At 48.2% G+C, this 26,306-nt stretch overlaps 1 protein-coding gene across 1 annotated transcript in view; it reads left to right on the top strand.

The window, feature by feature from the left end:
• The first annotated feature begins 1,021 nt into the window (after nucleotides 1-1,021).
• The window catches only part of Abr (ABR activator of RhoGEF and GTPase), a 142,398-nt gene continuing 117,113 nt past the window's right edge, over nucleotides 1,022-26,306 (top strand). The window contains exon 1 of the mRNA XM_021213613.2: nucleotides 1,022-1,390. Within this exon, the coding sequence (XP_021069272.1) occupies nucleotides 1,330-1,390 (61 nt within the window). The 5' untranslated portion in view covers nucleotides 1,022-1,329. The remainder of the gene's footprint in view (nucleotides 1,391-26,306) is intronic.

The raw sequence follows: 26,306 nt of genomic DNA, 5'->3' as shown, positions 1-26,306 counted from the left end.
CAGTTCTGTCTCCAAGTCACTTGGCCCAAGGAGGTTGGGAAAGTTGCCATGGGCCCCATGTCACTCCCCACCCCCAAACCTTCAGTGCTGTTGAGGTCACTGTTTAGAATTTTCTTTTCTTTTTTTTTTTTTTTTTTTTTTTCCTTTTTTCCGAGACAGGGTTTCTCTGTATAGCCCTGGCTGTCCTGGAACTCACTTTGTAGACCAGGCTGGCCTTGAACTCAGAAACCTACCTGCCTCTGCCTCCCAAGTGCTGGGATTAAAGGCATGTGCCACCATTGCCCGGCTAGAATTTTGTTTCTTAAGACTGTTCTCTGAGGCATCCGACCCCCATCTACCTTCAACTCCTACGTGTGCACAGAGGCTAGGGATTGTCAGATGGCTCCTGAAGGAATTGGGAGAGTCCAGTTAGGGCTTCTGTACCCTAGTTTGTCTCTTTGCCTTAAAGGGGCATGTGAGAAATAGGTCCTTCCTCTGATGCCAAGGGATGACCCTGACCCCAGTGGTCTCACCTTACTTCAGCTGCCCTCCCTTGGTGTGTGTCGGGAATTGATGCACTGTAAGATCAAGGATAGATGGGGTGATTTAAGGTTTGGTAGGAAAACAATTCCTGGGTGGCCCAGCCTTCCAGCGGGGCGCAGGATGTTAACCCAGTCCACGCTGTGCTGCCCAAGCTTGTCTAGGGGTGGGGCCTGGCAACTGCACCAGTCCCGAAATCGTGCTTAGAGATCCTGGGGTGGCAGGTGATGTCACCCCTGCGGGTCCATAGGTTTCCTTAGTCTGCGGGTTGCCAGAATTTATGCTCAGTCCAACCAGGGGAGGAGGGGAGCCTCTGGCCCTGCACCGCCTCCCGGAGACCCCGCGGGAGCTCTGTGCGCCGGCTGGAGGCCATCGGTGGGGGCTGCGGGCTGCTCTCACACCCCACCGGCCCTCTGCGGCTGGGGGTGGGCGCGCTGAGCCTTGCGCGGATTGGCTGTCGCCTCCGCCCCCCGCCCCGGGCGCCGCGCAGCCCCGGGGAAGTTGCTAGTTGGCGCGCGGGCTGCGGGGCCGCGGCTCCCAGATCCGCAGCGGGTTCGCCGAGGCTGCCACAGCCCTGCACTAAGCTCTCGGGGGCGCTCCCCTGTCCTCACCTTGGCAGCTGCGGCTTGCTCCTCCCTACTACCTGTTTCCCTGGCTCTCCCGCCTCCATCCGGAGCTCCGCAACTTCGACCTCCGAGTCTGGCCGCCCCTCCCGGCACCTCGCCTGCCGGCGCCCTCCCTCCTTTGTTGTGCGATGAGGGTCGGGTTTCCCATCTGACCAAGGAGCCTCTGCCGCGCGGAGCAGCGGGCATGGAGCCGCTTAGCCACCGGGGCCTGCCGCGCCTCTCTTGGATCGACACCCTCTACAGCAGTACGTGTGCCCATGGGTCCCTGGGCGGGGGACAGGGGGTGTAAGAGGGACCAGCACCCTCCGAGGAGCCCTGTTGCCCTCAGGGTCCCAGGTGCATCCAGGCACCAGCAAGTGTTAGCGGCCATGGTCCGCCAGGTGTGCAGCCAGCCAGTAGGAGGAGGAGCGGTATGGAGTCCTCAGAGCAGATTTAAGGGGGGAGGGGGTTGGATAGACCGGGGCTGGGGGGGATTGTGTCACCCCTCCCACCTGTTGTGTAACCCAGCACTCTAGCGCTCCGCGAGTGGGAAGCGTCCTTTTTAGAGCTCTACCTTGGCCTTCAGAATTGGCAGCTTTTCTCCTCACATTGAAGCGGGAAGGCCATTTTGGGAAAAGTCTTTGGCTCTCTCTAGTTTACTACCTCAGGGGCATTCCGGTGTGTGATTCGGGTTGATGATGGGATCAGGTTGGAGGAGAACTGTAGGTACGGATCTCTGTGGGGGCCATTTGGATGAAAGAGCCAACCTCCTAGCTCAGCAGTCTTTCTTGCCAGTCTCGTCACCACCCCCATTCTCATCACTACCACCACCCCCAAGAAAAGCAAATGAAGAGGGGGAAAAAAAAACCTCCGGTACTCCACCCCCTCGCTCCCAAATCAGCCATGATCATGTGATTGCTCTTGTACTGCCTGGGGGATGTGTAGTTGATCACTGGGACTTACTCAGATGGGAACCATTCCCACCCCAACCCCCATGCCTTAGGTGGCACTGCCCATGTCGCCCTCCCCTCCCCCTCTTTAACTCATTGGCATTCTGTGGTGTAGGGAGATGGTCCTGGTGGCCTCTAGAAAGACAGTGGATGTGCTCTTACCTATGGAAATGCTGGGAACCCTCCCACTCTTCTTTTAGCACACCCTAACCCTGAGGCAGGCGCATCTCGGTGGTGACTCTGAATATTAGATGCATGAAACAAGGACATTTTGAAGGGTCAGCCTGGCTTGAGTTTCTTCTTAACAGTCACATTCCAGGGATGAGAGGAGATTGCAGTCTCTGCGTTACCCAACACCCAGCCTCTGCCCTCTATCTTTTTGGGTCCTGCCTCTGCCCTCTGCTCCCTTCGGGCCTGCACTTCTCATATCGTCTACCCAGCCCCTTCCCCCAGTTTCCTTCCCTTCCTCCTCTCAGGAGCTCTCCTTGTGCTGGTTCATTCTGCTTTGGGGTTTCAACATCAAAGAGGCAAATCTGGTTCCCCTGGGTGTCCATCCTGGCCAAACCCAGCCAGTCCATCTGCTCTTTTCCAGTAGAGGCCAGCGTCGTTGGGTGAAGGTCAGGACTCACAGCTGTGGTGTGTATGTGTGTGTGTACACGTGTGTCTGTGCAAATGGGGACACACATCTGTTAAGAGGCCTGTTGCAGATCAGCTCCTGACTCAAAGGATGGATTAGTGACCTCTGCTTAGCTGTGCTCTTGCAAATCAGCCATAACAATGCCTCATATTCATCTGCAGTTTGTGCTCTTGGATATTTCTGGCTCTCAGCAAAACCCATCCCTGCTTTCCTTATTTCCCATAGCATAGAATCCTATGGAAAGCAATTTGTGGCGTTCTCTGTTGCTAAAGATAATTCTCTAACTTGATCATCTGAACCTCCTGCCCCAGCCTGGAGTTGAGAAGCAAAACAGCCTTGATAATTCCTGACTAGAGGAAAGTCAGAGAAGGGAATTGGGCCATGGGCCTCTTTGGGGGGGTGCTCTATAAACCAGTCCTCACTTTGACAGCTTGGCATCTGAGCTGTCTAACCTATCGTAAGGCCCCGGGGCAGCTGGCCAGTGAGGTGGTGGGCAGGGGCACCAGCTTTGCACAGTGTACAGAGTCCCTGCCTTGCTTCTGAAATAGCTTATTTGGAAGTCTGTAGCAGAAGGCTTCCTGGGGAGGTTTTATGCAGTCATATTTGGGCTGTTAGCCATCAAGTTTTCTTTTTGACAAGAACCTAAGTTAAACAAATACCCAGGCTGTCATTTGCCTGGCAGCGTGGTTCTGTGGTTCCCAGGGGCAGTTCCTCTGCCTCTGTGGGAGCCTTTTGCTTACCAAGCTCACAGGTCCCTACAAGTGCTAGATTCAGGAACTGTAAATGAGGTACGCAGGGCAGCCAATGTGACTCCTTAGAGATGTGAAGTGATTCAGTTATAGAGGCTCAGTGTGAGTGACATTTCTGCAAGAGTACTCATAGCCTTTCCAGGTTGTTGAGAGTATGCCAGGTACTGTGTGAGGTGCTATGCTAGGTACTGTGCCAGGTACTGTGTGAGGTACTATGCTAGGTAGTGTACCAGGTACTGTGTCAGGTACTCTCTACCTCTTACCTCCAAACCTCACAACTCTGACAGATCAGGAAAGGGAGGTTGAGTAAACTTCAATAATTTAGTTAAAAACACATAGCTGATAAAGAGCGGTGCGGAGAGTGGGGGGGAGGGGGGGAGGATTCAGATCATACTCTGGCCAATGAGGAGGGCTTGAGTGTCTCCCAGTATGTCTGAGCTTACTCAAGGCCCTGTCCTGTCATGCAGTGGCCAGTACCTGTCTATTCAGAACTCTCCTCAGTCGTTGCCCTGAAATGATCCAGCAGGGTAAGTGGTTTTGAAAATGTTGACGCCCATATCGTTTGTCTCTATAGGACCTTGGGCCTCATTTTGTAGCCCATGCCAGATTGGCCGAGGCTCATCTCTAAGCCTAGTTGCTCTCCACTCCCATCAGACTAACCACCAACCCCTTCCTCTTGACTTCTTGTCATCGGAGTCCTTGGTTTCTTTTTTCTGGTGTCTGCATCTGTGCCAGAAGGTGTGGGCTGATAGCGAATGTATTGATGGTTATCACACACTCCTTTGAAAAGGTGGTAGCTGTAAATATCCTCTGCCTGTAGTGGAATCCTGAATGGCTGGGTCATGGAGATTCATCAGGCACAAGGAGAAGTGGTTGATCCCAGTTTCCCTCATGATGTGGAACTGAGGTGGAGCGGGGTTCTTGGCCCTGATGGCCTGAAGTGGCAGCTGAGGGTGCAGCCTCTCATTTTCCATGTGGATATAATAATGGATGTAAAGGTTCTTCCTCAGCACTTTGTCTTACTCTTCTCTGATGGCCAGTATGAGTCTCTCCGTGGGCTTGTTTTCTTTCTCATAATTCCTCCATGTCTTTTCATCAATCCTTTCTGCTAAACACTTCTGCCCTCTCTACTGTACCATGGAGGGAGTCTGGACTAAATTAAGTTCTGTGAAGTAACAGAAACACAAGGACACTCTGAAACTCTGCCTCTCCCTCCTAAGTAGAGACAGCCCTCTGAGCAGGTCTGGGCTGAGACACATCTGTGCACCAGGTAGTCTCATCATTTAGCTCCTCTTAAGATGGGAGCTTAAAATCTTTAAGTATGTGTTCTAGGTTGATTTTAAAATGGAGGCACAGTGCCGTTTTGACCTCCTTTATCCCAAGCAATACATTGCAGATCTCAAACACGCCTACCCTACTGAGCCTTGCAAAGCCCTATGCTTTCCTGGGTTCTATAGAAGGCAGAGCATGACCATCTGTGGTTACAAGACCCCTACCTTGTGGAATCAGTATCTGTTACTCCAGTAGCATCCAAAGACTGTCTGTTGTGGTAGTCCGATGCCCCTTAGAGACTCAGCCTGTATGCCAAGGTCTGTGAGGCTAGGAACCCATTTCCAGATCATCCTGAGCCTGTCTCAGTGTCTCATCCTACTCCCGTGTCCGCTGTGTATCCTAGGACCAAACCACTAGCACTGAGCGTAATGCCCGTAGCTCCCTCAGCCAGGCTCCATCAGACTGAGCCGTATGTCCCAGCCAACACCTGCAGGTGGGTGTTCTCTTCTGCTGCATACTCATTCATTCTTTCTCCTCAGCACCAGTCCATAGTTGTCATGGCACTTGGTGTCTCAGAGGTAGGACTGACAGAATAATTAGGTCGTCTGTTCAGTACAACTTTTGTTGTTGTTGTTGTTGTTGTTGTTGTTATGACCATTGCTGGTGTTATTTGGAAAAGGGAAGGAATGATAGGAACACTTGAGGAGAATTGGCTAGGAGATACAATCTTGGGGTTGATGAGCTAGTGGGAGAGATGTTGAGAAAACCCACTCTGGCCTTTGTTCTGGGGGCAGGGAGGGATGCTTAGACTGTTCTCTGAGGTATGGTATATATCTTGACATGATTCTGTACCTTCCTTGTGCCCACTCTACTGTAAATGAGTATCTCTCAGGGGTGTCATGTGGATCAGTTAGTTAATGTCTATTAACATCTTTGAGGATGAGGTATGCCATTGAACTGCCTGGCTATCCGGCTCATCACAGTCTTGTTATTGAACAGGTGAGAGCCTTACATCTGGGAAGCTCGCCGGTAGCAACAGAGTACTGTGCAGACGTTCTGACAGCTATACCCACAGCTTTTCAGTGAGCACCTAGCAGTAGCTCATGCATAACCCCTCCGTCGTTTTTGGTGATGTGAGTCTGAGGAGGAGAGAACGTTTTTCCCCTGGGTTTTTTGGCTCCTCTAACTCCTGACTCCACCAGAAATCCCAGAAGCCCATTATCTGGCCCATTCATGAGTTTCCTGACATGTGTGTTTGGTAATTGTAGTAGCGGGTAGTGAATTTTGAGACCCCCCCCCAGGGGAGTCCTCCGCTTTGCCTGGGCCTGTGATTGGAAGTCTTCTCTGCTATGTTTGTGTCGCAGCTGTTTGACTCAGCTTGAGTCTTTTGGGGAGAAATCTGGAGCTAGGCTTCAAATGGCTCCAGAATAACAGATTTCCTTCACCTCAGGTGAGGTTTTGGCTGTGGCGGGGCTAAGATGGTATATGGGGATGTGACTCACTATGTTCTTTCAGGGACTTAGCACTTTTCTCTGAGGGATGCCTGGATCTGTGAGAGAGACATGCAAGCCTGTCTGTCTCCGGGGCTGTCGAAAGGAATACAAAGTCTCACCTGTCTGAGGCTGGCCTTGAACTCCTAACCCTCCTCCCCCAACAGTTGGGATTACAGGCTTTATACAGTGCTGGAGATCTAAACTTGGGTTTCATGCATACTGTACAGGGGGACTCTGCTAAATAATTAGGTTTTTCCATTTGAGAAAAATCTGTCTTTCAATTGTTAAAAAGTTGGTTACTGAATATATGTGTGCATTATGAGTGTATATGGATTCGTGTGCAGTATCTTAAGCCCTTCTAGGTTGTTTTGCTGTGTGACTTAGCCTGACTCAATCTTGTATTTCTTAGGTTAAGATTGAACCAGTTGGAGCCTTGAGAACACATGATTGGTAGCAGGAGTCTTATGTTGTTTCTGAATCTTGGGCAAAACCTTTTTTAGATCCTGTAAGGAGGGAGGAAAAAAAGAAACCAGGGTAATGGGCTGACTATATAATACCATTTAGAAACTGAATAGATGCTAGATCCTGTTCCTGTGATCTCCAAGGCATTTGGAGAAAGCCCTTTGAGATGGTACCTCTAGTGGTCCTATGACTTTTTGTGGATGGGGCAACCAGTTGTCTGGTCCTTAGATTCAGATCTGCTTTAGTCTTGCTTAGTTTCCTACCTCTGTGCTTAATTGCTGTCTTCTCTTCTTATTCCTCCACCACACACCAGAACAAGAGATGAATCTGGCTTTATGGGCTGTTTAGAAAACGTCAGAGTTACCTGGCCTTTGGAGACGAGGCTAGCTCTGGTGAGCTCTGTCGTGACCAGGTTGGTCAAGTTCAATCCCCTCTTCCTTGTCTCTGCCCTCACTCACATGCCTTATGTCCCTTTAGACCACATGACTAGTTGTTTTGCCTAAAGTGAGCAAGGTCTGCAGAAGGGGCTGGGTACCTAGGGGAGCCTAGGGATGATGAGGGACCTGTGGGTTTGCTTGGGGCTTCTGGGGAAGGATGTGGCTGTAATTATCTTCATGGGATTGAAAGGCTGATCCTGTTAGTGTGCTGGGCTAACCTCTTCCTCCTGGGCATTGCCTCCCAGGCAGCAGTAAGAGTTTAATGGATCAAGATTACACAGCATAAAGATGCTGTGTAATTAAGCTCAGTTGCCTCCCAGGCTGGGGGACATCAGCACACAGCACCAATTGATTTCTTCCTTTGTGGTTACCTTGGATCGTGTTGGCTATCCTGAGCATTTTTCTTGTCTGTCTCTCTGTCTCTGTCTCGTTGGTCTCTCTCCCTTGGGGCATAATTTTAAGAAATAAGGCTCCTTTATGAAGTTTTGATGTTAGGGTGGCAGTGTGTTCTGTGATGGCACCTAGTGGAGGCCTCTTTAGAAAAGAAAGGAGTTCTGAAGAGAAATCTCATCCTTAGGTCCCCAAATTATATCTGTCAATAAAAATAATCTGTGAGTCTTTAAAAAAAAATAGATTTATTTATTATATGTGAGTACACTATAGCTGTCTTTAGACATTCCAGAAGAGGGCATCAGATTTTGTTACAGTTGGTTGTGAGCCACCATGTGGTTGCTGGGATTTGAACTTAGGACCTTTGGAAGAGTAGTCGGTGCTCTAAACCTCTGAGTCATCTCACCAGCCCAATCTGTGAGTCTTACTGGACTCAGAGAAATTAGGTCTTTCAATTTTTTAAAAAAAAAATTCGTTTGTTACTGAATGTATGTGTGCATTGTGAGTGTATATGGGTTCGTGTGCCGTGCTTACATATGGAGCCAGTTCTCTCTTCCCACATTTCGAGTGGGAATTCAGGGGGTTCGACTCTGGCTGGCTAGCTTGTTGAGCAAGGGCTTTTACCTAATGAACCATCTTGTTAGCCTTCTGTTTTCTCTAGCAAAATTGGAAGTGGGGGCTGGTGATGTGGCTGAGTGGGTAAAATGCTTGCCTACGATTTACAAAGGCCCAGGATAAAGCCAAAGTACCCCACAAAACTTGGGTGTGGTGACACCCTGGAGGACTGAAAGTTCAAGGTTAGCTGTGTAGGGCGCTTGGGCTACATGAAACCTTACTTCAGAGATGGATGCCTGTAAACCCAGCAGCTGAAGACTGAGGCATGGTTTTGAGGCCAGCCTGGGCTACATAGTGAGCTCCAGGATAGCCTGGATTGGTGAGTGAAATCCAAAGAAAAAAGTAATGAAAATGTACAATTTAATTAGCCCTATCATGTGCCAGATATTCTAGACGTTTTCTGTGTATGATCTAAAAACCCCCTAGACACATACTTGCTTATCATTTCCTGATGGAGGTGAGGACGAGGAGGATCCGAGAGATTCAGCTTGCATTTGACTAGATCTCAATGCTCTGACTCCAGTGACCACTTAGCTTCCTACAGACTATCAATACCACAATGCTGTCCAGTTCCTGCTGTGTGCCAGCCCTGGCCAAGGAGTGTCACATGTCACCGCTGCTCTTCTAAGCTTCCACTCGTGTGCAGGTGGAGATCCTCTGTGTGATAAGGAGAGAATTGGAGGTTAGGGATTAGCCTGAGGAGGCACTGGGTGTGGAACATCAGGTGAGCCTAAAAAGATGTTCAACTTTCCACACTCGTCCCTTTCACAGTGGTCAGTGAGGGCCCAGTAGCTGAACTATATAGATCTGGTTATCTCTGACCAGTGTGACAACTGTGAAGTTTTTTGGGGGGTGTCTGTAGCGGTCAACTTCAGGCCTTACGTATGCTAGGCAAGTGCTGTACCACTGAGCTGTCTTACCAGTTCCCTCCTTTGTTGTTGTTGTTTCAAGACAAGGTTTCTCTGTGTAGCCCTGGTTGTCCTGGATGAGCTGGAACTTGCTCTGTAGAGGAGGCTGACCTTAAACCCCCTACCTCTGCCTCCCGAGGGCTGGGATTCAAGGTGTGCACCCACCCCTGGGCTCCAGCCCTTTATTTACTCTTTATTTTGAGCCAGTCTCTTTGACAAGACTGACTTTAAATCTTTAATCTTCCTGCCTCCGCTTTCCAGATAGCTGGGATTATAGGCAAGCACTAGCAAGACTAAGTCTTGTTTTTTTTCATGGTGTGAGTGGCTCATCTTCTAGGGATCCTCATGTATCTCACCAACTGGCTGCCTTTTCCTAGGGATAATGGAACCCATATCCTTGCATGACCCCATTTTGGGGGTTATTGGCAAGAAATGATACTTGGCAATGAGAGGGGAAAGCAGGGGAGGTAGGGAGGGAGAGGCGGACAGGCCATGGATCTAGGCTTTGGAGGTGGGGCTGGGGTGTACTTCATGCCTTGTTTTCAGAGCACTTGGGGATAGGGGTAAAGAAGTGGGAACTGGAAGAGAGGACTTGGCAGATCCACTGTGTGCTGGCCCTGCTCTTGGACCTTTTAAAATTCACCTCCACAGTCCCAGAAGGAGAATAAAGAGCCCTCAGCCATAAATCAGGCCACTGAGTACCAAGGTTCTTTGCCCAGGCCCAGGGTCTGTTGGGTAGAGATCTGGCTGATGTCTAAATTTGCCCGGTGCAGCAGCGTGTTAATTAGGGCTGACGTGACTCAGGTGTAGTATCCTCCAGAACCACTTTCTACGTCCATGGAGGTCCCCAGGCCCAGGGAGCCCCTTACTGAGATGGTGGACCTCAGGGAAAGACTGAGCCTGGTGACAGACCTTGGTAGAGCCACCTTTGGCTAGGGCCAAAAAGGCCCAAATAAGACTGAAGGCCTTACTTCACAAAGGGTTCCTGTGTGGTGAGCAGAGAGAAAAAAGGCCGAGCTGGGATCAAAGGAGGAAGGCAGAAGCGCACTGCCCTTCCCCCACCCCCATGCACATGGGTTGGGGGAGAGCTTACCAGTTCCAGTCTCTTTCTTCCCCTTGGAGCTCAAAATTTCAAGGACAGCTCACATCCTGTATTGACTCAGCAGTGTTTTGTTTTTAGGAACCTCTGCTTGCTGGGGTATAGCAATAGAGGAATGCCTGCATATCGGGCCCATGTTTTTCTATGGGGACATGTACAGAATTCCAGTTGCTCTTGGGACCTTCTTATTCCCTCCTGACTCCTCTTCTTCCATCACTGTGCAGCAGCCTCCCTCCTGGGGTCCTGTTCTGTTCCTGCCTCCTAGCCCTCCCCCGACCCTTGATTCCAGAATGTAGCCAACACAGAGGCTCAACCTTGCTACAGTGCTGTCTGCCCCTCAACTGCCCAGAGCTTTCTTTTGCTCCCCCTGCCCTTTCCCACCACCCTCTTCATATTCTTCCCAGTGATGGAGTTCTGTTCCTCCAAAATACATCCTCCCTCTGGCGAGTCTCTACCGGGTCACTCTATGAAGGTGGAAACGGTGACTCGAGGGAGCAAAGCCGGGTTGGGGAATACCCGAGATTTAGTATCCTGTGGCATTATGTGTTCATTATGTATCAGGAGAGAAGAGCCAGGGAGTTATGGGAGGTCTAGGATGTAGCATTAAAAGGAATTTGTTCATGGGCGGCCTGACCAGAAAAAGTCAGCTCTGTACCCTTNTGAGGTTTTTTTTTTTTTTTTTTTTTAAAGTATTTAAGGGATGAGTGGTTTAAAAATGTGTGTGTGTGTGTGTGTGTGTGTGTGTGTGTGTGTATTGTATGTGAGGGTGCATGTATACCATAGTGTGGGGGTGGGATGGGGGAGATGTCAGTCAGATCACTAAGGTCAGGACAACCTTGGCACCTGTCTTCATCCTCCACCCTGTTTGAAGCAGGATCCTTCCTGGTTGTCTCTGTGCTTTGCTCTGTCCTGCAGGCTAGCAGGCCCCAGGGCTTCCGAGGGATCCTTCTGTGTCTCCCCCTGCCCCACTCCTCACGGTAGGGGTGCTGGAATTACAAGTCAGCCACTGTGTCTGACTTTTAGATGGGTTCCAGAGGTCCGAACCCATATCGCCAGGTTTGCTGGGCAAGTATTTTTTTCCCCCCGCTGAGCTGTCTTCCTGACCCTCTTACCATTCTTTTTAGTGACTTGCCAACTCTGTGGGCTCTAAAGTCATTACATAAAGTATCTGTTCTCTGTGTGAGCCAGTGCATTACACAAACTGAAAAAAAACATTCACAGAACTGTTCATATTCCGTCACTGTCCTTCCTCTAGCAAAATCACAGTGAATTCATATTTTTATACCCTCCTAGCCTTTTCCATTTCACCCCGTTTAAATAAAGAACAAAAGTGTTGGTCGTGATCTACAGTGTTTAAAATGAAATAGTGGCGCTGATATTAAGGGACTCTTAGTAGCTGGGGAGCAGTAACTCAGCTGACTGCTGTCATTAATGTCCTGCAGCTGTGGGTTTTGCCACATTTACTCTGGTATTACAGACTTAATGTTTTTCTTCCTTTTGATTTCTTGTTTTGAAATATGACTTACTTAGGAAACAAATGAGAAATGTGGCATTTGTTATAAGTAAAAGGTTACCTTACAAATAAACATACTGGAAACTTAGTGGAGTTATTAGTGCTGGTCGCATGCTGATTTCTCTTGGGAGGTTCTAATTTTGGGCCTTTTCACTTCATTGTTGAGAGGGAGACAGAGGATAGAGACCTTAAAGACATGTTGGCTCCAATTGGGGTCTTTTCTCCTTACAATTATGGAAGATTGGTTTTCTTAATGTGTGATTGACTCTGCATTGACTCCTACTTCCTTCTAACCCCCAGTGTTTCCTGTAGCCAGGCAGGGAGGAAAAGAGATGGTTTGCCAAGGACCAAATGCCTGGCTTAGCTTCCCACACTCCCATCGTGCATTAGAACCTCCCAAGGATCATTGGAGCTCTCCAGTAGGTCTTGGATGAGACCAGAGGCTGTGTATTCTGACAGGTGCCACTGCTGTGCTACTGCTGGTTCAAGGAACATAGTTTGGGTAAGAGTACCCAGAATCCTTTATGCCCAGTCAGAGAGGGCTGACTGAATTCTGAGCCAAGTCAGACCCTTTCCGTTCCTCTGGAGCAGTGGTTCTCAACCTTTCTAATGCTATGACCCTTTCATTCAGTTTCTCATGTTGCAGTGATCTTCCAACCATAAAATTATTCCATTGCTACTTCATAACTATAATTTTGCTACTGTTATGCGTCGTAACATAAATATTTGATATGCAGGATATCTGATATTTTACCCCCTAAGAGACCCACAAATTAAGAACAGCCACTTTAGATTCTAGGCAAGTAAAAATAACCCTTGGATTGGCATGGTGGCGTACACTTGTAATCCTAGTGTAGGTAGGGGGGTTGCATAGAGTTTAAGACTAGTTTGGATTTCATAGTGAGTACCAGACAGGGTTGAATAGTGAGACCCTGTCTTAAGAATCCTCCCCATCCTCCCTTCAAAAAAAAAAAAAAAAAAAAAAAAGACTTGAGTTAGCATTCTCACACTCATGATCTCCTTTAATCCTCAGTGTGTCAGTCAGCCTGTCTTCTCTGTGACAAAATACTTTACAGATGCTCTCCCTCTGTGTGTGTGTGGGATTGGGGGTGTGGGGTGCATGGTCGGCCACACACCCCACACTGATGGCTGATATTGGGTGTCTTCCTCTATGGCACGTGCCCTTAGTTTTTCAGACAGGTACTGGATAAGTGACGTGTTAAGTCCACGGACTGCAAAGCCATTTTATATAAAGTGTAAATTTTAATTCATGACCAGGCTGGTCTTGAACTCACAGAGATCTGCCTGCCTCCGCTTCCTGACTGCTGGGATTAAAAGTACACACATGTGTGGTGAAGCAGGGTCTCTTAATGAACCTGCAGGTCACTGATTGGCTGGATGGGTTTGCCCCAATCTCCAGGGATCCTCCTATTTCTGCTCCCCGTTGCTAGGATGACACGTGCATGACTCCACGGTTTGCTTTCCCAGTGAATGCTGGAGATCCGAATGCAAGTTCTTGTCCTTATGCAGCAGCCGCTTTATCCTCTGATCTTATGTCTCTCCAGTCCTTACATAAAGACTGACTTTGGCTCGAGGTTGCAGAGCTTCAGTCCATCGACTTCACGTTTCTGGATGGTAGTGACGTTGCCTGTAGTTTTATGCTACCACCTTAGCTCTGGGACTGGCCGTGCTACCAGCTCCCAACCAGCTTCCCCTGAATCCTCGGATAAAAGACACACACAGTTTGTTCCTTTACAACTTGCTTTCTTGGCACAGTTGCTGGGCTCTAGTCCCAACTCGCCCCTGTCAAACATCCCTGGCCACCCACAGGCCCCAGCTCCCCTTGAGACCTCATGGTTGCTGTGTTCTTCTCCCTCCAAAGCACGCAGAAACTCCTCTCTTTCCTTGTGTTTCCTTTACCTCCTGGTACCTGGAGGTCCCGCCCCTGGCTTTCTTTACTGACATATCAAGGACCAATTGGGGAACAGGACCTTAGCATCAGAACCACCCCCTTCATGGTGAGGCAGAGCACATGGTAAGAGAATATGGCAGGGAGAAGCTGAAATGAGATACACCCCTGGTGGCCTACCTCCTGCTTTTTACCATCTCCCAAAAGCCATCAAGTTATGAGTCCACCAGTGGAATACTCTGGTCTTGAATTTAAAGCCCTCATGGTCCATTCACCTCCCAGAAGCCTGTCAACCAACAACCAAGCAAACCTTCATTCAGTACATGAGTCTGAGAGAGACTTCATTCTATGGAAGGTTGTTGCCCTGTTTTGAGGGTGAAAGGGGACCCGTCATTGTGATTAGTCACTGCTGGTAACTTCTGCCTTGGGGCACCCTCTGTTGGGGGCAGCCGCATAGGCATCTGGTCTTTATGAGTGTCTCTGTCTAGACATAAACCCGTGTTCTCCCACCTCCATTTCTCCCCATGATGGGCCAAGTGTGGTGTTAATGGAGCAGAAATGGTTGTTAATTTTGTAGTGCATCATTGAGAGGGTTAATGAGAGACCATCTGGTCTTCTACCCAGTTGCTCGGAGCGGCCTTTCTCCCTTGATTGAGACTGACAAGCATTTTGCAGACCCCGAGGCATCTCCTGAGTTAATGTTCCCTGACGTGGAGGATTGAGGGGCGCCCACCTTGGTAGGTAGTAGGGGCAGTGTTCTGTCCCTGGTACAAAGCCTTCAGTGAGTGAAAGCAAAAGGCGACCTCTTTCTCTAGCTCCCAGGAAAGGGAGGGTGGAGCACAAGCTTGCGTCAGAGCGATTCGTGGCCTGAGGACTCTTGGTGGCTGGTTGTGGCTGGTGAGCTGCTCCCACAGCCTGGGCCTTGCAGCAGGTGCCTGCAAGCATCCTCCGCCCTTTGCAGTTGGGTGTGCATTTGTAGATTCAGCCAACTGCAGATTGTAAATATTCAGAGGAAAATGCATATCTTGAGCACATGAGGTTTTTTTTTTTTTTTTTTTTNTTGTCACGATTCCCTAAACCAAAGAAAGGAATAATGAACAAAGCTCAATCCATCTGCCTCTGTTCCTTTCAGAATATTCAGCGGGACCATTCTGTTCCCACTGTATCTGGTCCAAACTATCTTTAAGAATTCTCCATGCCTAGAGACACCCCCCTCGTTATACATTCTGATTCCCCAGCACCTCAGCACACTCTCCAGGTTGTGACCAATGAGACTCCTCATTGTCCCACAACAAACCTGCCCTTCTAGAGAACGTCTCAGCATCCTGCCTCACCTCAGTCATTACCACCTCCAAGAGGCCTCCCTGGCTTGACTGTAGTACTCATCTTAACAAGGTGCTAACTGAGCCACATCCTTTAGCCCTTCCTTACAGTGAAGTTGTGTTTAATGCCAGTTACCAGTTCTTCTTTGCCAGATTCTGTCCTTGGAGGTTGTGTTCATAGGAGGCTAGACACTGTTCTCAGCACTTCACCTACCCGCCAAAGTACCAATTGTTTCTGTTCTTCTTAAATGGAGGAGGTCATCTGCTCCTCCCCTCCCATGCCTTCCTTAGGTCACTGTCCAGATAGCTGGGGTGTTCATTCTGTAGATTCCCCTAGGTGGGCCCTTCTGGAGAACCTTATTCAGTATTCGAAAAGCTCTACTTGCCCAGTCAGATTTGGTGAGAGATGGGCTGCTTAGCCATTTAACTCCTTTTCCATTCCTCTACCCTTGCTAGGCGCCGTGGCTGAGCTGCAAATGCTTGACACGAGGCAGATGAACAGGCGCAAAATGACTTGAATTCAGTGCCTATGCAGTGAGCCCCACAGAAGATGGGAGGGACTGCTCAGATGGCTGAAGTGTGTGTGCATATGGCCCTCTCTATCTGTGGCTTCTACATCCATGGATTCAAACAACTACAGATGAAAAATATTCAGCAGAATGGGCGGTGTCTTCACTATATGTCGTGTGGTGATGGTTTAGAGGACAGAGGCTAGGACATGTGCCTGACTGCCGAGCTATGGCTCGAGCCCCTCCCTGTGCCTAATTTGCTTTTTGTAGTCCTTGGTGTGAAACTCGGGGTCTTGGGAAGACTAGACAAGCACTGTATGATCAAACTACAACCCCTTATGCTGTTTTATACAAAGGATTTCAGCATCCAGGGGTTTTGAGATCCCTTAGGGATCTTGAGATCAAGTCACTCCGCATCCCTGCTCCTATATTAGTACAGATTCCTGAGCAACACAAAGGAATAAAGACTGGGGATGGCCTGGCATGGGAGGCCAGAGGCAGGCGGATTTCTGAGTTCGAGGCCAGCCTGATCTACAAAGTGAGTTCCAGGACAACCAGGGCTATACAGAGAAACCCTGTCTCGAAAAACCAAAAAAAAAAAAAAAAAAGACTGGGGGCTTCTGGGGATGGTGACAGCAAGGCTGGGGGGTGGGAGCAGGGGCAGGGAGGCTTTGTTTAGTGAATCCAGGTTATTTTGTTATGTGTTAGAACATCTGAGGTAATAAAAACCGTCTGGACCAGCCCTCTTCCTGTCACAGATACTTTACTAACATAGATTTCCTTTGTAAATGCAAATTTATTTTAAAATGACATTTTTTTTTTTCAGAGCTATTTCCTCATCTGAGTTGTCTTAGAATAACTAGCTTAAAACGTGCCAAAGGAGCCAATCTGAGATTATTCCCCAGGACCCACCATGTAGAAGGAGAGAACAGAGACCAGCAGGTCATCCTGTGACCTTCACACACTGATTGACACAGGGTGCATCGTCCTCTGCATATGTCCACACACACATAACAAATAAAATAAGTGTGATTAAAAATGTTTTTCTTAAAAAAATAAAATACAATTTGGGGTGGCATGTTCTTGGGAGGGGTGCCCCGAGCTGAGCGGGTGGGGTGCTTTGTGATTGGTTGGGAGTGGAGTAAAGCAAAGAAGTGTGCTGGAGACAGCGATCTGTTTTTCCCTTCGAAACCTGTTTTTCTAGCACACGAGCATCCAAGAGAATGGTGAGCAAGAAGGATGCCAGGAGGAGGGAGAGCTGGATGCCAGGAGAGGAGAGGGCAGTTGGGAAAACATTGCAGAGCTCAGGCCCATGATCCTCTTTGTCCTGACTCAGGGTCAGCCTCAACCGTTGACCGCTGTTAATCAGCTGAGTGTCCTGTGCAGAGCGCATTCTCACGCTGCGCCCGAGGGTTTAGCCTCCTGTTGTACATTTTCAGAGAACCTCCGGGGATGCCTTGATGCCCACCCCAGAAAGACCTAGATTCCAAAACCCGACCCAGCGCTCATTTAGCCAGTGACTGCCCTTTACCTCCCAGCTCCCCAGTTCCTGTAGGATAAGATCTCGGCTCCTTAGAGTGACACAGGAAGCTAGCTCCGATTGCTAGCTTCTTGGCCTCTCAGCTGAGATGAAGAACAACGGCTGATGCCTGCCCATCTCTAGCACAGCCTTTCCAAGTGCCCCATCCACATTAGGAGCCTCTCACCTTACGATCCAGATCCACCGTGCATTTTTGCAAATTCTGCTCTTTGCCTGTAGCATGCGTTTGTTCCTTTCTGGGCCAGGCCACGTTGAGGCTGAAGGTCACCTTGGTAGCAGCTTACTGGGGAGTGGGGTCTAGACCTAGATTTCTGGGCCTAGAGAGAAGCACTCCAAAAGTTTCTGGAGTCCTTCCCTGTCCCTCTTCCCAGAGGAGTCAGCCGTGGACCCTGGGCTTGTAGGGAGAGGTGAAATCAGGTGACTCGGTTGTCTTTCTTTGAACATTTGTTGTTTCTTGACACCTTTGAGTAAAAATAGAGCCGAGAATGACTGAAGTGAAATGCTGCCTTGGAGTCCTGGAGATCAGAGGTGGAGAGGTGGGGCCTCCTGGGGAAGGTGTGTGCCTGGCCCTCAGCACCTGAGTCCTGAGCCAGAAGGGGCCTTTTGAGCTGGAGCCAGGCAGTGGGTGGACCTGGGCCTTGGGTTGGCCTGACCCTCCAGGCTCTAGAGCAGAGCTGCTCTTGCTGGCACTTTCTGTCTCCCCCGGGGAATGGTTTCAGGACTTGTAGGAATTCCTCTGGGGCTTTCTGAGTTTTCTCTTGGACTTTCTGTGTTCAGGGCCTGGCCTCAGGCAGGAATGGCTTCAGGAGAGCTATGAGTACCACCCTGGCTATTCCACTGCTGAAGACTTTCTGATAGTCTGTTTTGGGGGTTCAGTAGTTCCTGCTCTTTGTGCAGGCGTTTAGGAGCTGGCTGGGGACACAGTTCTTAGCTTCAGCCTGTCCCCTCCTCTGGAAAGGGCAGGTGCTGTTGATGCGCGCACGTACACACACACACACACACACACACACACACACACACACACACACACACACACAGAGGCCTTGGGGATCTGCTGGGACTATTCCTCTACTCTTCATTCTTTTGAGCATTCTTTATCTATGAAACAGTGAGGTAAGAAAAAAAATATATATAATTGGCATGTTATCAAGTCCAGGAAAGGGATGCTGACGTTTTTTAGCAAATAAAAATATAAGATGCTTTCAAGTTTGAGATCTGCCTAGACCATCTCTTTGTCTTTAACCAGTGTGGGCAATTTATTGATATATTGGGGTTTGGGGGAGAGGAAGAAGAGAGGAGAAAAGAAAGGCTAGCTATGGAGCTCATTGGTAGAACACTTTCTTTGCATATGTGAAGTACTGGGTCAGACCCTCAGCATTGCAGGATGCTACCATCTGGTGGGCCGGGACTCCTAGCTATTCTGCAGGCTGAAGCAGGATGATCTCTTGAGCCTGGGCAACATAAGGAGATTCCTCTCACTCAAACAACAGTAGCAATAGCAGCAACCACACAAAACTCCCAAACCAGAGAACAAGCCAAAAGCAACATACAAAATCCTACCTAGGGTGCTCAGTTAAATTAGAGTTTGAGATCAGGAATGCATTGGTCTGATACCTGATTCAACTGGGAATCATCCAGGAGGAAGCAGACTGGATTGAGAAATACTTGCATCAGATTGGCTTAGGCAATCTCATGTGGAAGGACCCAGCTCCCTGATGGCAGTGCCACCGCTGGGCATGTGGTCCTGGGTTGTTTAAAAGGCAGACTGAGTAAGTGATGGAGAGCAAGCCAGTAAGTGCATTTCTTCATGGTCTGTCTTTTGTCTGTCTCCGTGTCCTGCCTCCAGCTTCCTGCCTTGAGTTTCTGCCTGACTTTCCTCAGTGGTGGACATTGACGTGTAAGCCAAATAAGCTCTTTCTTTCCCAAGTTGCTCTTGGTCAGAATGTTTTAGCATAGCAATAGAAAGCAAGTTAAGACAATAATGAACGAGGTGAAGAATATTGTACAGTGCAAAATTTGGGACATATGTATATACTAAAAATCTATTTTTTATTTATCCAAAATTCACATTTAACTGGGTGTCTCACTTTTATTTTATTTTATTTTATTTTAGGTCACGGTCTCACTATGTAGCCCTGGCTAACCTGGAACTTACTGTGTAGATCTGGTTGGCATCAAACTTAACGTTCAGCCTGCCTCTGCCTCCTGAATGCTGAGTTTAAAGGTGTACACTACTGTGCCCTCATATACTGCATTTAACCTGGTGTCCCTACCACTGGATTAAATGTGATGATATAACACTTTTGAGAATCCCTCCTCTATGTGATATTCGCTCCTTATGCCTGGAGACCAAGCTGATAAAATTCTGGGAGTTGTCATAGAAATATTGAGATTGTTTTTTGGAGAATTGACACAGAAATAATGATGGGATTTATGGAAAGATGCCAGTGAAATCTGCTGAGCAATTTAGCACTTGCTGTGAGTCCCACGTGTTTCCCAGGACTTCATGTGTATGAAGGCCTTTACCCAACAGACCATGAAGGAGACACAGTGGGTAAGCAATCCTGCTCTTCAGTTTGTTTTGGTTTGGTTTTGATGGGTGGTACTGGGGATAGAACCTAGGATCAAGGCTTCTGGGGTGCTGCCACTGAGCTAGATCCCCAGTTCTGTGTTCTTGCTCCTGACCAGGATGCTGTATCGCTCTGTCTTGTTTACCCAACTTCAGGAGTGCAAAGACTTACATTGTTTTCCAAGGTCAAGGACATGGAAACTTACAGGGATGGATGGGCTTCACAAAGCAGTGCGTGCACGGCATGCTCCCAGAGGAGATGTGACTCACTGCCTGTGTGCCCTGTGATCATTATATGGAGAGGAACAGCCTGGCCTAAGGAGCTGACATGGGAGGTTATATTTTCTTGCCTAACACCCTGACTGTCATGGAGACACCTGCCTAGTGTTAACCTATCCCAGGTGCACGTTGCTGAGTGTTTACAGAGTTTCACTGAAGTGAGAATCCCCAACAGGCTGACCTCCAAACCTGTCTGAAATCTGTGCTGGCAAGTCCTGATGCTTGCTCCATTTCAGGCTTACCAATTCACAAAGACTTGTGCCACTATGTGATGTCTTCCTTCGAGAGACTCACAGTAATTCTCCAAGACAAAAATTTTTCCCTTTAAGAAATGAGTTGTAGGGCTGGAGAGAGAGATGGCTCAGCGGTTAAGAGCACTGGCTGTTCTCCCAGAGGTCTTGAGTTCAATTCCCAGCAACCACATTGTGGCTCACAACCATCTGTCATGGCATCTGATGCTCTTTTCTGGTGTGTCTGAAGACAGCTACAGTATATATATATATATATATATATATATATATATATATATATATAAAATCTTTAAAGGAAAATGAGTTATAGCCGGGCATGATGGCGCACGCCTTTAATCACAGCACTGGAGGCAGAGGCAGAGGCAGGTGGATCTCTGGGGGTTCAAGGCCAGCCTGGTCTATAAAATGAGTTCCAGGACAGGCAGGGCTATACAGAGAAATCCTGCCTCAAACAAAACAAAACAAATAAAGGGAAACAAATGAAAAATAATAATATATGAGTTGTGTAGGCAAGGATGGAGGTGATAAAGTATTCTCAAAGAAGATCAAGTGAGTGTGTAGAGTAACTGAAGACAGGGAAATCCAGAGTCCTCAGGTATGGCTGCACCTCTGCCCTCCCGAGCCCTGCCTCTTAGCTCGCCTCTCCTCCAGTCCCTTACCATCCTCATTTTCTCTCTGCCCTGGCCCTGGTCCCCAAGGAAGTCCTCAGTGCTTGTTAGGAGATTGGTGTGCGGGGTGGGGTGGGGATGCTGGTCCACTCATCAGGAGACCAGGCCCTTACCTGATAACTCACCATCTCATCCGTGAGAGTGAGCAGCGTACACTGGGCACCGTTAGGTGGGGAGTATGGGGACTTCTGACAAGAACTGTGACCACTATGTGGTTAGGATAAGGGCAGGGCCTGACGTCCAGAGCTGGAGATAGAGGCAGTGAGCTCAGGGCTGCTAGGGAGGAGCTGTGACATAGAGTGGATCCACAGCCTGAGAGGCCACAGGGTGGAACTGGGAAGAGAACAAGATGTGTGTAGGTCCAGGAAGCCAGCCTGTGTCTGGAGTAAATACACACTGAGCTTCTCCCCTTCACCGTGTCAGTATAGGACACACATACCCACCCACACGTGCCCGGATCTGTGTGAAAACCAGCCATGATGAAGACTGCCCTGCACAGCTTTATTCCAGAGCAAGGGATTATTGGTATTAGTGATGGGTGTTGGCTGGGTACTCAGCTCCAGTGAATCTTAAGCATCTCACTTCTGCCCGGGTGCCTATAACCTCCGAAGGATTGTAGGGAAAGAGAAATCCCACAGCTGCAAAGCCTAGATTTAAATCCCTGCACTCCCACTTAATGTCCAAGTAGCAGCATAAAGCAGGTTAAGCTGGTGCCTTTTCTCCCTCCCTCTCCTCTCCTTCCCTCTCCCTCTCTCCTTCCTCATTCCCCCCTCTCCCTTTCTCTCTCTCTTCCTCATTCCCTCCTTCCATCCAACCATCCATCTGCCCGTCTGTCTCACAGAGGTTGGATTGCCTCTGCTGTCCTGAGTGCTGAGATTAAAGGTGTGTGCCAGCCCAGGCAAGTCTTTTAATGCCCTCCTCTCGTTGATGAAGTATACCTCACAAGGCTCATTTGGAGGTTGAGGGGAATGGTACAGTACTATTTGGTGACAGAGGCTGGTTGGAGAACACAGTGAGGCCTTAGCTTAGTTCTTTAAAAGCCTTAATGTTTGGATTGTTGCGGCTTTCTGAAAAGCGCAGGTGAGGTGCTAGACAGATGAGCTTTGTGGGCCTCAGTTCTGTGTCCTTGAGAAGGGACAGTGCGTCTGGGTCTGTAGAAGGCTAGTAGGGCACAGCCACCTCCCGCCCTGTTCTTTCGGCAGCAGCACCCCCTGGAGGCTGGAAAGTAAACAACACTGTCTTTAACAGAATCTCTACTGTTCCCCACCACACCATATCCAGAGGAGATTGCTGTGGACCTGAGTTCCTTCTTGAAGTCCTTGTTACATTTTAGTCATTTGAAGTGGGTTCTCTATGGCCTTCACTTTCTCCATAAATTATTAGTGGGGCTATGGGCTCCACAGGGCAGCTGTTGTCCCAGTCATCTTCACACACACACACACACACACACACACACACACACACACAAAAGTCTGGTTGGTGTTCACTCCCTGTGTGCTAGTTGTGTAGACTTGGTGCAAAAGGCTGGACATTTTGTCCATTTGGTTCTGTTACGCCTGTACTTCTTAGGATAGTGCGTGAGACACAAGAATTACTTCTAGAGGGAGGGAGAGGGAGGGAGAGAAGGTGGGTGGTTCCAGATTCATTATTTTCCTTAGAGCCAGAGAGATGTGGGTATGAATATTGATTTGACAGAGCCATGTTCTCATCTGTACATTTGGGCTATAGAGCTACAGGTTGACTGAGTTATAGTGTTTGTAAGTGCCAGGCCCACGAGAGGCACCTGCTAAGTTATTTTCTGCCTTTTACATGTGACAAGCAGTACAAAGGGCTCTGTTCTTGGCCATGCTTGTATTCTCCCCTGGGTCTTCCCCTTTGTCTTCAGTCAGGGCTTGTTGTGGGTCTCTGTCCTTGTAGCCCCAAGAGACTACGCCCCCAGGACCACACCCCTTTCCCAGGAGTGCCTTCCTTCATTCATGGCACCTTCGTGCACATCACCCCATCCTTGAGTGAGTCCGAGGTCTGACCTTGGACCAAGGATCCAGAAGGGTATTTTCCCCCTTTTAAATTTAAGGTAGGGTTTCACTATGTATCTAGGCTGGCCTTGAACTCAAGATCCTTCTGCCTCAGCCATCCCAGTGCTAACGTTATGAGCATTCATAGCCATGCCTTGACGTACTCCTAATATTAACGGCAAAAGTTGTCATTGGCTTTATTGTTAGATTATGATCTACAAGTCTTACCTACTTAAGTCTTCCCAGCTTACCCATGATTAGACTGGCGTTTTAGTAGAACTAGTTTCCTTTGTATACTTATTATATACTTTATACACTTACCCCCCCACACACACACACCCCAGAGAAGAGTCCGCACCTCTCGACACCTGGCCCCTGGTCTAAGGCCCAGAGTCCTGGCTCATTATCTGAGTCCCAGGTTCCCTAGACTTTGCAGAGCTCTGGGCCTGTGGCTATAACAGTGGCTCTCAGTGATATGGGAGGCACGAAACATGGCTGCTGTTTGTTTTGTTTTTTTTTTATTCTTTTTTTGAGTAAGGGTCTTACATGTATTACTAGCTGGCCTTGAACTTAAGCAGGAGAGATCCACCTGCTTCTGCTTCCTGAGTCCTGGGATTAATTTAAAGCGTGAGCCACCACACCTAGATAAAACCTGGATTCTTCTTATTCCACCTCAGCTACTTGCTGACTGTGTGACCTCAGGGGGTCCTATAAAAGCCAAGAGTTAAACTACCCCCTACATGTTCTTTTCATTTCTATTCCATATGTGACAAGCATCATATATGTAAAAGTACATGTGAAAGATCTGGTTTGGATTAATAGGGACTAGCAAGATGTGTATGTGTTACGTTTTATCATTACAATCCTGAGAAAATACAGTGTGTCTTGATGTTTTTGTTTGCTAATAGAAAGCATCCCAGACTGGGTGCTCACACAGCAGGAATATGCCCTTTCTCAGATCTGCATACCAGAAGCTCAAGATAAGGTGTCAGCAGGGTTGGTTCCTTCTGAGAGTCGAGACTCTGCTGCCTTCCTATGGCAGTTGCTGAGCACCTGTGTAGAAACCACCAGGATTCAGTGTCTCTGACTTCCTCCAGCTTTCCCTGTCTGTGTTAGGATTCCTCTTTGGTAGGATATACAAGTCACATTGGATTAAGACCTGCCCCCCAGGACCTCATGTCAACCTCATTACCAATATAGATAGCCTGTTTGCAAGTCAGGTCACATTCTGAGGTCCAGGTGCCAGGGCCAGGACTCCAGCATTTTTTTACTCACAGTGTTGCCCCAGCACACACTGCAGTTGAGGGACCTGATGTCTTGAATTTTGTGTTTGTCATTCTCACCTCTATTTTATTACATAGTTATAGGTATATAGGTTATCATATATAATTTGTGTTATATATAATATGTTATATATAATGTCATATCATACATACATACATACATGCATACATAAAGCAAGGTCTCACTTTTTAGCCCTGGCCAGCCTGGAACTTGCACTGCAGACCAGGCTGGCCTTGAACTCATAGAGCTACCTGTCCCCACCTCCCGAGTGCTGGGAGGGAAGGCATTCACCACCATGCCCTGCTATACATTCCTAAATAATACATGTAGTTTTGTTTGTAATTTATATAAATAATATTATTGTATCTTTCTGTAACTTCTCTTTTTTGCCATTTAAGACTTTTTTTTAGGTCCTATAGCTCTAAATTATTCATTGTCAAAACTGCCTGGAATTCTGTAGTAGGAGTGAACTACAGCTTGTTTAGTGCTAATAATGGTACTCCCACATTTTGGGACAAAAATCCATTATCACTCACTTATGTATATATTCCCACATTGTATGCATATTTAATGTGAATGTGAATGGAGCAAGGTTTACAAAACAGTACCTATACATAGCAGTTAAGATACTGTTTCGCAATGGTTGCTGGTATATGTAAGTTCAGTGTAAAAACGGTTGCCAATTGTCTTATCCCAGCTTCATAGCAAAAGAAATTCCTTTGCAATCCATTCCAAAAAGCAACCTACCAGATCAATTATGCAGTCCACTAATGAGCCAACCTGCTGTTTGAAAGAATTGAAGGTTGATGTACCCATTGTGTATATCATGTGTCTGCCTTGATGGCTCTGTGGGTCCCTGCCTGGCAGGTAAGCCCTGTCCATGGTCCTGCTGGTCTCACCAGCTGTCTGTCTGCACACCCACTGAGGCGAGACCACATGTCTGCAGGTTTTCATCCTCCATCTGTCACCATTGGCTTCTCACTGTTCCTACTGAGTATGTTCTAGCTGTAGCCTTGGCCCTGTAGTTGCTGTAGTCCAAAAGATCACTACATACACGCACACGCACATGCACACTCTACTCCCCGGACATTTTAGCTGCATGTGCACTATGACATTACTGGCTTAGGTTATAAGAGGGAGGATCACACCTGAGGCTGCCTGAGGTCCTAACTTGGCCACTTAGCAACTGTGTGACTTAAAGGAGATACTCGGTCACTCCATGCCCCAGTTTCTTCATCTTCATAAGATGGGGACAATAATAGTGCCTATTCCTGCCTTCTTTGTTAGGTCTCTCAGGACACAATGGCTTCCTTGGACAAAGGTCAGAATGTCAGACCACCTGGTGGGGATAGGTAGAAGAGCAGCTTCTGGATGCAGGCTGCTGCAGTGGGCCCCTGGCTCTAAGTTACCTGGCCATTTTGCTTCTTCTAGCAAGTTGCCTAGACTTTTTGTTCCTAAGCTAAGGCTTCTGCAAAGTGGGATGTTGGCGAAGCTGGGATATTAACCCTTAAAAGGATTGGGCTCAATAATGCACACAAAACTTAAGTATAGTGTCTGGTTCTGCTTCCACGATGTACCCAGTCACCGGCAAGGGAGGTGGCTTTAAAACAAAGAACAGAAAAGCTTTCCTTTTTTCATGGGACACTGTGACCCTTGTGCAGGGAGCAGCCACCTGGCCAAATTTGGTTCCCTTAGTAAAGGTTCAGTTCCCAGAGCTATCCTCTTGAGCAGAGGCCCGGGCTCTTTGCCACTGGACTCTTCAGACACAACCTTCTTTCTGTGCAGGCAAGTGACAGCTGTCTTCATTTAGATTTCCACAGGGTTCATTGAGGACCCTGTAATTGGAGTTGAACCAAAGGTCATCCGCTCAGCAGACATTCTGTGTCCCACAGTGGGCACTTTTCTACTCTCCCTGGCTAATGTTCTGACTACCCTGCCCTTTCTTTCCTGGGTACACCGTAGCTGGAGTAGGAAGACACTCTATTTGTGCTGATTGGTCATCCTCTGCCCTCAGCTTCCATGGTTAGCCACAGCTGCTCATCCCCGTTCTTTGCAATTCCCCTAGTTCTTATGCTTCCCTAAATCAAGAGTCTACTTGGTTTTCCTTCTTGCTTAGAACATTTAAGACCCACCTCTCTTATGAGAAAGTCAGGCTTAGTAGTAACCTGCCTGTAATTTCAGCCTTCAGGAGGTGGAAATAATTGAGACCAGAAGTTCATAAACTTTCTTGGCTACAAAACTAGTTTGAGGCTAGCCTGAGCTGCCTGAGACTCTGTCTCAAAACACAGAAAAAAATAAAAGCAAATCCTCC

The sequence above is a fragment of the Mus pahari genome, chromosome 14 (genome assembly GCF_900095145.1).
Source record: "Mus pahari chromosome 14, PAHARI_EIJ_v1.1, whole genome shotgun sequence".
In the NCBI taxonomy this organism is placed as follows: domain Eukaryota; kingdom Metazoa; phylum Chordata; class Mammalia; order Rodentia; family Muridae; genus Mus; species Mus pahari.
This window is presented reverse-complemented; position numbering and strand designations above follow the sequence as displayed.